This window comes from Phaethon lepturus, unplaced genomic scaffold, assembly GCF_000687285.1.
Source record: "Phaethon lepturus isolate BGI_N335 unplaced genomic scaffold, ASM68728v1 scaffold33649, whole genome shotgun sequence".
In the NCBI taxonomy this organism is placed as follows: Eukaryota; Metazoa; Chordata; class Aves; order Phaethontiformes; family Phaethontidae; genus Phaethon; species Phaethon lepturus.
The window spans coordinates 1-12,436 of record NW_010563333.1 but is presented as its reverse complement, the minus strand read 5'-3'; the positions used below and the strand labels follow the sequence as shown (position 1 = coordinate 12,436).

The following is a 12,436-nucleotide window of genomic DNA, read 5'->3' as shown; positions in this document are numbered from 1 at the left end:
TGTTTTTCCGTTCTCCTTCCACCGTCTGTTGGCAAAAGTGATCCCAGGCCTTCTTGTTGCAGACAGGCAGGGCCAGGTCAAGGACCACGGTGACTTCACGTCCTGCAACGAGCTGAAACTATAATTAATTTGCTTTCCTACAGAGCACCTGGCAGGTCACCCGCCCCTGGCACCTGCTGCGCTTCTCAGCTTAGCATCTGGCTGCTGCTTTTGCCTCACTCTGTGACTGCTGTCAATAGCCATTAGCCATTTAAAAAAAAAAATCCTTCAATAAAATTGAATATAGTGAAATAGATGGCTCTTCGGTATTCTGTAAGTCCTCTGAGGAGAAGGGGCTGTGCTCCCAGGCGGAGCCATTAAACCAATTAGCCCCTCTGCACCCCACTTCTCCATCTGTAACGCAGGGAGAAGGGATGCTTATGCTTACGGAGTTAATGGTGTGCAAACCTACATTTCTCTAACATCCTCCTCTCTCTTTCCATCCCCCCAGAAAAGAGATTTTTGTGAGGAGTGCTCTTGGTCATACAGTTGCCGTATCCAGTACTGTATCTGGCCTTTCAGATGAACAAAGCAATCATCCAACGCATTGTTGCTCTCAAGTTTCTATAAGCTGAAAGAAAGATTTGCGAAATTCTGTGTTTTTCTGACTTTCTTACATTAAAGCCAGCCTCTTCCCATGGATCCAACAGCTTTTCACTACCTATAATGCCGAGGGATTAATTCAGTTGTCTTTGCACTACCAAAAAAACTTCAAACAATTTTTTTTGTCAGTAAACATTCTCACCTTTATAAATTCAAGGTCTCTGGTGGAGAATTAGCATTATACAAAGAACATCTGAAGCAATTCCATAGCACCAGGCTACATTTGGATGAACTTATGACTGCAATCATACAGATCTTTAAAATATCGATTTGAACAGGATGAGACTATGAAATAGCTGACTGGAAAAGGTGTGTCATTGCAATTTCGTTAGACATTTTAAAGTAAACTTAGTTGTAAAATGCTGATTTTTAAAATGCTACAGTGATTTCACAGCAAACATTACAGGCAAAAACCCCAACTACTAGCAAGAAAAGCTCTCAAACATAAACACCCAATGAATCATAAGGCTTTTTTTTATTCAAAAAGAGCAAATAAAGTAATAGGATTGCTGGTCCCAGCATGAAGGTCTTTCCAACTTACGTAAACAGACATTTTCTACAACAGATTAAAGCTCTATGCTAACCTGATATTAACATAGAATATTTAAGAATGGTTTCAGCAACAAATTCAACATTAGATAGCAAATATCTTCACGTCTAGTACATCCTTTTAGAACAAACAAAACTTCTCTGCTGACTCAGGGTGAGAACTCAAGTCTCCTAACATAGAAGACTGCATCAAACCACTGCTGCCTAATCTGATCTTGCTTGTTGAAGCTCTTTCATTTATTTTAAATTCATACATGTTAGCGCAAAATGGTAAAGTGCTGGCAGTGGTTCACTGGGGGACTGGGATATATTAAAGTTTCTGGACTAAATCAGGCAGACGAGGGTCAATGTGTTTCTGACTATGTCAAGGTATTGTCTTTTTCCCTTGGAAAATGGAGAAAAAAGGTGCATATTCACAGAGAGAAAAAAAAAATGTACTTCTTTCTTCTAGGGAACTGCATCAAAACCAAACCCATCCATGAAATGGATGTCTGTGAGAAGATCTAAATAATTTATTTCTTAAAGAGCCTTCCAAGCACCTTCCAACACCAAGCAAATAGGTGTTTGGGGGGTGGAAGGAACCCCAGCCTGAAATAGTGACAGACTGTCAAAAAAGAGGGACCTCTCTAGTGTTTTGCAAACATACCTGTAAAGAAACATACATACTTACAGGTTACTTACAGATTTGTTAACAGTAATTTTTATCCCTTTCACTCTGTAAATGTGTTTAACTTCTTCAGCTGTTTGTTCTCTCAAAAATATGAAGTATTGCTTGTACACACTACTTAAATAACAGTGTTTCATCTATTATTGACAGACACTGCCCTGACAAAAAAATGTTACAGCTGGAGAGACAGAGACAAGTATTTAGATCGGGGTGGGGCAGGAAGCACCACTTCAAATCTGTTCCATGGTAAGTCTTTTAGCAAAGTACAATCTATGCTCTTCCTGGTTATACCTGGAGACAGAGAACTGAAGCATTTATCCACACTTGAAAGAGCTTGCCCATAGAATACAAAGGGCTCAAGTGAAACCAGCATACCAAAAAACCAGCTTGGTGACACACTAAGAGGGACAGCAGTTACCTAAAAACATAGCCTACACAGCCTTCTCCATTCAAAGAGATCACCGATTTGTATGAAAACAGATGTTCTACCATTATTATCCAGAGATGTAAACAACTTGTAAGCTTCCACATGCAATTTTCTTGATTCAAAGAAAATTTTCAGTTTCTGTTGGTGTTAGTACTCACAATTTCTCTCAGATGATTTGGTTCCAAAAACAAAGGCATATCAAATTTTATTTTCAACTCACCCTCTCCTTGTAGTAGTAACTTAATTTGAATGAGACTACTCCCAAATTCAGTAGGTGAACTAAGACAAAAAGATTTTTACAAAGGAATGTTCTCAGCATTTCCTCTTCCTAAGACACTAGAAATGTCAGATTTATGAGTGCAGTCACATGTCAAAGCAGTGATACAGAAAATTAAAAAAAAAGGAAAAAAAAATTTATGTCTCCCTACCATTACAAATGACAATAAAAAAATACCACTCAACTCTAATACAGAACTTTGTATTCCAGAGCTCTTAAAGTATCTTAGAAATAAGATAGCTAGCATCTTAGAAAACTGGCAACAGGGCACAAGGAAAGGATGTAACTTGCCAAGGTTAGTTGCAGAAGTGAAAAAAAAAAAAAAACTACCTTCAAATAGAGTAGGACAAGCTCCAGTCCAAAGTAGCACTGCCATATCAGAATATAGGATAACCTCCAAAAAATTGGTTAAACCCCATATGAACTTCATCAGTAAAATCTTGGGCTATCCAAATTGGAAATGTAGTCATATCAGAAATTTTAGTGTTAACTTTGTCCAGTGAGAGGATGAAAATCCTTTTGTCTACAATCACTAACTAACAACCTGAACTTTAAATAAACCACCAGCTGTTTAAGGAGGAAATATGTTGCATATTGCCATTGACCTTTCAAGATATGCATGGGGAGGGGGGGTGATACTATAATTCTGAAATCTAGCAACAGATATTTTTAAACTCACCTGGCTTTAAATTATATTTTATTGCCAAAGTGGTTTGCACATTGTTTTTACAAGAAAAATCTAATGCGAGCTGAAACTAGCATAATACATATTTACACAGCAGGTCCATGAACAGCTCTTCTTAACTCTAATTAGGAGGGTCTATTTCTTTCTTGCCTTGCATTTCTTTCATACCTTATATGATCTGAAATGTTCTATAATAAAGAGATAGGTCAACTGAAATAAATTCAGAGGAAACCCGGTAATAAATTCTGAACAAACTAGAAGCAAACATGACCTATAGGAACAAAGTATCAGGAAGTATTTGCAGTCATGAGTAAAATTGATTCAGGGAAAAGGGTTAGGGGGTCCTTTTTCTTCTGACTGCAACAGCAGTGACCACGAAACACTAACTAGACTCTCGGTGAACTATTTTCCACTTCCTTGGAGGGTGCAGGCTCTTTCAGCACAAGGTGAAAACCAAAATATTAATATATCTGTGACTTACTACCCACTAAGCCTTAATGGCTAGTTTATATAGTAAATTTATCTTCGAGCAAAGCTGTTTTCCTGACAAAGATTCCCTTTACGTTACAGTGAAGGAAAAGTCCACAGCTCCCAGTAGTCTTATTAAAGTTAAAATGCTTTCTACCACGCTCCTATTTTTCTCCCCCCCTAGCCCCCCCGGAACTTTTAGAGTACAGAAAAGCAAAAGCAACCCACTAGTAGCTTAACTGAAATACCACCTCTTAAGCTGCTTAAGATCCTTAAAAGCAGGTATCTCTGTTTTGAGTAACTCTGATCTACATCATTGTACCCAGTCATTGTGTAAAAGTACATAATGATCCTAATTAAATTGGTCTTGTGGGAATTTGTCAGAAATTCTTCCTGTTCTGCACCTGCCTTTAATGTGTGTCTCTCTGAAAACATTTAAAGTCAGGTACTGACATCCCTGACTGAGCAAACAGCTTACCTCAAATAACATCCTGGTTTGCACACTTACGGAACTCACAAAAATCCTTTTCCTCAGAAGCCGTATTTAAATACAGGCAGTCACCCACAGCCGCTTCTGTATTGGTGTTTATTCTTTCCTTCACTTTTTTTAGTTAATTTACTTTCTAAATGGGAACATCCATTCCAGCTCAAGGTCAAGGTGCAAAGGTATCCTTTACTTTCTCTCTGTTACTGACAGGTGGAAGCAATTGTGACCTTTCTGGAGAAAATCAACAAAAAAAACCCCAAATAAATTAATCAGTCTATAACACTACAGGCAAGGAAGAACCAAACAGGCAGCAGCAAGTATGCTGATGCTGTAGAAAGTGAGATGGTTTCTCTTCTGCTGGATATTAAAATAGCTTAGTATAACAAAAGTGCAGTTAACACTTTTAGGTGTAAGTTCAACAAATCTTCCAAAACCACACAGCACTTTAATCATATGAACATGGAGGGATTAGCTGAAATTCAAACACAAAAAATAGCAAGTGGCAAGAAAGTTAGGGAGATTAAAGCAATAAAAAGCAGGAAGAATATTGGCACCAGGTCCCCTTATGTGCTCCCCTCTCCTTCAGTGAACTGAAACAACTGATCCAGCAAACACACACCATTCCAGAAACATGGTTAGCCAAAAAGAACACGTGCTAGTGTCAGAGATTGTGTTGACAGCTGTGAGGTTTGCAGGAATTAATTCCTCCAGAGTCATAGGCAAGCTTCTCTTCTGCAGTAAGCAGGCAGCAGTCTTCATCCAACAGGTAGATACTCCCTGCGGCATCACTGGAGCAATTCTAGACATCAAAAAGGTTATTTCCAAGAATTATTTACACCTCATTATGCCTCAAGAGCTGTTTTCTATAGAGATGGCAGAGTTAACGGGGTAAATACCTTATGCTGAATGTGGAGTGTAAGAAGGATAGTTTAGAAATAACAACAACAAAAAGAGACGCTAGAGGTAAGCTAGGAACAGAGAGTATTTCCAAACAAAATACAGAAAAGAGCAAGATAAGGTTGGAACACCAGACCTGTGTGAGGTTTAATTTAGAAACCATAAAGCAACCCTTATTTGTTTGTTTCTTCACAAACACAAAAACAACACTAACTTCTGCAGTTTTCAACAGTATATTCACTGAACAAATAAACACTAAAGAAGCAGTACCTGGAGCTTCTGCACATTAACGTAACCTTGCAAGGAACAAGGCTGCCAAATGCTTCTCTGTTGCCTATGTACAGATTGCCCTTTGGCTCTCAGGACAACAGACCACAAGCGGGAAGAACAGCACTAATGACAAAAGTTGAAGTATTCTTTGTGTATCCAGGTAAACTCAGTAGTCTGTATGCATCCAGATTTGAATTCCATGTCCTACAAACATCCCACAGATGCAAAAATACCAGGTACCTCCATTGCCTAACACTGCACTGTCATGAGGGAGACAGAAGATGCGTATGTAACCTAATTTTAGGACCACTGAGTAGTCAAACTTATAACAAATTACTTATTTTGTAAATTGAGTACACAGAACACAAGGATTCCGCCATGAGAGTAGAAAAGAAGTGGTTTGCAGAACAACAGCTTTCTGCATTTGCCATAACCAAACAGAGCTAGCTTAGGTTACCACAAAATTTTGAACAGTGATATTAAAACACTAACCAGATGTGAAATAAAGCTTCTAATACCACCAGTAATTAATCAGGCAGCAGCAGTACAAAAGGTTGAGGGTACATGTGTGCCTGCCTTTCCTGCAGCTTTTGTTTGGTAACTTCTCTCTTCCTGTTGTTTTGTACCAAAGGCCTGCTCAGACTTTCGGGTTGAGAGAGGAAAGGAATGTCTAGATTACAGAAGCGTATGTTACAACTGCCCACTTGTTCCTACTCATTTGTTTGCCGTTTCACCCAAAACGCTCCCTTACTCCCCATTTGTGCATGCTTTCTAGCCTTTCACATCGACTAAATTACACGGATTCCCTCGGCACACAGCCCCTTCATTATCACTGTGCCCAGGAACAGTGTCCTCAAACTCCAGCTGCTCCTAAAATATTTAAAGTCTGTTGTGCATTTCTTTTAAGACTACTTTATTATTAGCAAAAGGAAAAATGTTAAAAAGAGTTCAGAAGCATCTGTAACATTTCATGTATTTTTCATCTGTGTCTTGGGCTAAATAACAAGCTAATCAAGAACATCAGTGCCACTTAAGCCTTGCACATCTTTTCATTACAGTAAGACTCGGGTACAGAGCATTTAAATTAATTTCAGAATGTCCATTTCCTTTTCAAATGCTTCCTTACAAGGCAAGGCAATATTCAAATAGCAGTTTTTCATGCCGAATAGGAACTACCAGTTGAGTATACAATTCAAAGTATTACTGTTATGCATCAGCACAGGGAATGTCCCATCACCTTCTCCTTCCAAAGGACCAAGTCTAGAGCTTCAATGGGACTACTACTACTTCTTTAAAAAAGAAGTCAGTAAAGTTGTTTCGAATTATGAACATAATCATTTCTGGTTCCTGCTCTCATTGATTTGAATTCACCGATTACCAAGTAGCAGACATCTTTGTCAAGAAAATTACTTCTCCTTTCATTTGTACTTTTTCTGTGTATATATATTCATTACATTATTCGCTTTTGCAGTTAAATGTTTCTTTTCCTTTCAGTTAGCAGCTAAGGTGCTAATGTAGTAGTATACAACTGTTGAAACACAAGAGAAGTCTGATAGAGGAGTATCAATGAACTGTAACATAAATTCCACAGAATAACCTCACATCATCCCTACAATTCTGTTGCTCTATTAAATTTGTTTTTAACGGAAGAATGCTGTAGTAAATGTGCTAAAGCACTTACTTGGAACAAAATCAGGTATTTAATTATTCGCATTAGGAGGAAGTCCAAAGGCTTAAAGAACTGGAGATTGAGAAGTTCCTGACCAGAGACAAGGAAGAGACTGTGGAGTTGGAGGCAAGAACAGCAAACTTTTCTACTTATAAGGGCTAAAATTCAGTTTACCACATCATTATTAAAGAACACAAAAATCTTTAAACCTAGAAGGTAAGTCTGATGTAAAAAATGAGAAAACCACAGTAGAGATATACATTAGCATGCTTTAAGATGACCTCGCAGATACTTACTGTGCTGTTCAAATGAGAGCAATAGTCTGTTCTCGTTTCAAAAATGTTACTTACCAATCTGCAGTTTGCAGCAAAGGACATTTATCATAGATACAAGAAAAAAAATTAATGTTATACATAATACTTTGAACAGTCTAGCAAGCAAGTTTGTGAACTCCTTTCTCACTTAAAGTGAGGGAAGCAGAAGTTAACCAAACCCCAAACATGTATCCTTTCATGTCCCAAGGCAGGATTTAGAGAACTGTAACATATCACTCTGGAAAGGTATTAGAACAGACACTAAAGCTTTATTACTTTGATTGTCATACTTCTAGTGAAGAAACTATTTTAAGGGTTTTTTGAGTTACTTAATGGAAGAACAAAGTTATCAATTTGATATATCAAAATTCATAGCTCAACTCTTTCACTGAAATCCTGTTGGACAAGTGTCCAATTAAATATATTCCACATAAATACAAAAAACGATTACAAAAAACACAAAAACAAGCAGCATCAACATTTGTTGAGAATGTAGTATAATCTTACGAAACTCAGATTCATTATTTCGATTTTATTAGCTGCACAATAACTTTAATACTTAGGTTAGTGTATTATTAGCAGAGGGTACCAAACGGACAAATTTATAGACAGAAAGATGCAGTAACAAACAGACAAATATACTGGCCAGCATGAGCTGCTAAGCTTTTGTTGATGTCCTCCTCCATCATTCTGAAACAGCCATTTCTTGCAATACTAATCAGTGCAACCACACTCAGAACCCTGTACCTGAAAGACCTTTGCACTTGCAAGATTACTCTGAACACACTTAGGCAATATTAGGAGAACGTATTATATTAACGATTGTTTTTAAACAAAGTTTTCCAATGATCACTCACAAGTTTTTAAATAATATTTTATTACAGAAATTCTTTTGAACAAAAAGGCAACAGTATCTGTTGTAATTAAAAAAAAAAAAAAAGTAACATTGTATTCATGCCCTATAAGGTGAACTGAAGAAATGCTACAGGTATTTCTTCCGCTGTCATTCTGTGATGCTTTCTAGTATGGAGTAACTCCCATCTGCATCACAAGAATTAAGTACGAACACAGTCCCTTTCCATGCTTCTCTCCACAAAGTGCTGCATTATTAACAGAAAATATTGCAGACAAACCACAGTTCTATTCATTCTGCAGTATTGGAACCAGTGTCTAGGAAAGAAAAAAGAAAGTGTGAGTAATAAATACCCCCCACTACAGTCGAGTACAAACTGAAGAGAACCAACACCATTCTCTTAATACCTTCTGCAAGCTCAAAAGCATTCCTCAAGCATTTTAGAACATGTTCTGTACCTACCCAGTTCCCTCCACTGCCATCAATGCAATGCATGAACTGCTTGTGCTGTTCCACTTCAGTTACCGACATTGAAGACAGCTAGCACACGTCATTTGCTATTGAGGCATTAAAAATAGAAGCAGCTTTGCTCTAACTTGTCGCGATACACAAACACATTATTGCAGTCAGCCACAAGCACTTGTGGCTAAATCACATGATCTACTGAAGAGAAAGGGGTTTGCACATCCAGTAGCATAAGCCCCTATGGAGTGTGGGCTATAGTTTACTATGCATATTGAAACAGAGCAAGAATGAGCATGATCTTCATAAAACAGCCGAGAGCAATTCTCCGTTCTGAATTTTTGTCAGATGCACCAATTAACACCAGTGTAATTTCTGGTATTGCTATCATTACTGCTTTCTTGTTCTTGGAGCTATGTTAAAAATACACAGAATCATAGAATAGTTTGGGTTGGAAGGATATGGAGAAAGACAAGTCAGTGTTTACTATGTTCCTCTAGCAAGTCACCTTCTTGTGGGAAAAGGCCATAATGTTAATAGCAACTTTAAGTCACCCAGTTCTTTAAATCTTATCTGGACACTTTATTAAGAACGAAAACGATGTAATACTTGGAAATCAAGGTTTCCTCTACTAGCTATAATAAGCACACAAAAAATAAACAGAGTAAGATTATACGCTTGGCTAATACCAGAACTTGAGCAAACAATAAATTCTGTCAACTCTTTAGAACTACAACTTGAAGTGATTACTGTAATCGTGCCAGGATCAGGAAGCCATGAAGAACCCATTTCAGAGGTCTAGGATATATTTAAATAAAGCCTTTTCCATTCTCAGTTCTTCATTTTAGCATCACTGCCCGGGGATGAAACAAGTGGCATCATTTCACACATCTTTAGCGATGTTCTGCTGCATCGATGGTTTTAAAAGGTATAAGCCAGCTTGCCACAGAAGTCACTAAATTACTTTGCCTTGTAAAGAACTTCAGGGAACACTGAAAAAAGTAACCCAGTCAAGCAGATATGGAACATAAACTCCCATAAGCAGTGTGCATAAGTGGGCCTGTTGAGCAATATATAAATCTTGTAACAGGATTTGCAAATGCTAGCATGAGCTTTGCATGTGCTTGCGTCCCCTACTATCGAATCCAGCAAACAATTGCTTAGGCAGTTCTCAGATAACTGCTTGCTCAGACTGATAAAGCACTCCTTGACTTCAATAAAACATGGTGCTGTTCTAACAAGGAGGTTAATACTAGAAAAATCACCACAGAGAAATTCAGTTAAGATTACTTCTGACTTTCTAAATGCTCTAGTAGTATGTACTTCCCAACAACAGGTGTACAGCAGTCTCTAACACATTCCTATTTCCGTGCTTGAGTTAGGGAAGTATTTAGCTTGCTTTTGTTTAATTATATGTAAAAGGGAGTGCAAAGCCCTACTTTTGTCTGAATAATAAAATCACTCTAGCTTTAATCAGACATTGGGTCAAAGCTTTCTATAAAAGATCAAGTCTTGTGTCTCAGCTTATTTATATCACATTCCATACTTACTTTTTCCATCACATGCTACAATTTTCACTTTATCCACTTTGACAAGTTCAGTGACCTCCCTAAATTCAACATCATTCAGTACAAATGTCCATACGTTGTCACAGAACCTGTATGTATTCAGAGACCCCTTTAAAAAGACAAGAGACATTTTCTATAGGATGCATCCCAAAAGTCACATAAAATATGTTTACTATCTACTGAACTACGTACCTTCTAGAAGGTTTTTGCTTTAAAGTTTGCCATAAAGTCAACTGTGAACCTGAATGCATACAAAGTTGGCAAGCAAGCAATTCTGAGGAAAACTGTAGTTTAAACGCCCTCCAGTGGCTGAAATTTTCAAGACCATGTAGTGACGTTATAGTCTATCCAAGGGGGAACTTCACAGGTACACTGAGTTTTATAACTTTTCTAATGTGTTATCAGAAAAGATTTCTTGCATCACGGGCCATAAGAAAAATCAGTTACGGCAGCGATCATAACAAGATGCGAATTCTGTAATTGTTTAAAAAAAGCGATAGTTTAAATAAAAAATCGTGACAAAACTGACCTATGTGACAGAAAGGGGTATCCCTCAAGTTTGATGTATCACTGAGGATGACGATATGTAAACCTTTTGGCCTTCATCTTCACATTTCTTAAACCCATAGTCTTGAACTTAAGCTTCAAATAACATTTTTTAAATTTATCCACTAAACACATCATGAAGTTTTCTATACCATACTACATACACAAAGCAAGTTAAGTGTGTTAAAGTAGTTACGCTCTTTTTAATGTATCTATACGGTTTAAAACCTTAAAATCTTAAGAGCTGACTTCATTAACAGTGTTCTGCATAGACTGTAGAAGAAGTATTAGTACGTAAGTTAACAGGACAACTGTTTTGGTTTTTTGTGGGTTTTTTTTCCCCCACTCAAAATTACAATCAAGTTGACATTCAACAATTTGCTGGCTATCTGACATTAATTAGGGTGGCTGTCTGGGAAAAAAAACAAACTTACTTTTTTATGATACATACAGATAATAGCTACAAAATGATCCAGTGACTTACACAAGGGTAGATCTACAACTCTTTAGTCTCTCTTCACATTATAGATGTGGCTGAAAATCTGGCCTCATCTCACTTCTGCTAGGTACAACTAAGAGAAGCAAAAGTCTCCCTCCTCATCTGCAAGACACCGAGGATGGCAATGCTACCCATCAAAGCATTTCCCTCTTCCCCCGTTTTCATCCACCCACCGAATCTGTTTCTGGTTTTTGCATTCCTTCAGAAGAGCCCTGGCAGAATAAGAAGATAGCAAGCCTTACAACTGCACACAGAATATAGACATAAACACTCATTGTTTCAGAGTCAAAATGGACCTTCTTAAGTTTTTGCTTAGAGCACACAGCTTTTAATGACGTTCTGCATCAACGCTTAGTTACTGTACCTCGCGAAGAGCCTTTATATGTTATCTTACCCTGAAATTGACTCTGTTCCTGACTCGTTGTGCCAGTGCCGAATTTATAGCTTTATCAAATTGAAGTAGCACCTGAAGGGCCAGCTGAGGTGTGATTTGCTGTGACTAAAGTAGTTGGCAAAAAAAAAAAAAAGTTTTGAGTTGTTTCAAAGTAAACTCAAAAATACAGAAACCATCACAACAAAGTTCATGTGAAGCAATCTCTGGAAGAACAATTTACAATGTATTACGTTCCTGTGTTTATTTCCTTTTCGCTATTTTAACTCTAGAAACGATGTGCTAATGTGATTTTTTTTGTGCTGCACAAAGATTTCTTCTGATAAATATTCACTGGAAGCAACCAGGAGGAAATCGATTACAGTGTTCCAGATTAATCTGGCCGTTCATTTACCAGGCCACGCAACAGGGGATTATGCCACTCACATAAAAAACATTTTCCTTTGTCTAGAACATTAAAAAAACTCCCCACGTGAATGGAGTACCACCAGCTTTTGATTTCAATCAGTAAGTTTTCCAAACGTTGGCCGTAAGTACCCCAACACAGAAACCACAAAGCTGTTTTAATACCTAACCTCTCTTTTCATTAAGCCAACTGCCCAGACGCTAAAGCCCACACGCACCTGTATGAGCTCATCCAGACTCTCCTGAAGGCTGTTCCCCAGCGTGGTGTTTCTATAGAGCTGATATGCCATGGTTTACCGAGATGGGCTGGTCACCTTCCTGATCGTCCACGGCTCTGGACGCCGGTTCTGTCCTCGCTCT

The 12,436-nt window shown here is 37.9% G+C and overlaps 1 protein-coding gene across 1 annotated transcript; it reads right to left on the bottom strand.

The window, feature by feature from the left end:
• Positions 1 to 8,209: 8,209 nt before the first annotated feature.
• Positions 8,210 to 12,436, bottom strand: GTF2A2 (general transcription factor IIA, 2, 12kDa). Its single transcript, XM_010294547.1, has 4 exons — positions 12,295 to 12,436; positions 11,675 to 11,779; positions 10,218 to 10,344; positions 8,210 to 8,522 (listed from the first exon to the last, which is right to left on the bottom strand). The coding sequence occupies exons 1-4, from the start codon at positions 12,364 to 12,366 to the stop codon at positions 8,497 to 8,499; spliced, it is 330 nt and encodes a 109-aa protein (XP_010292849.1). The 5' UTR covers positions 12,367 to 12,436; the 3' UTR covers positions 8,210 to 8,496.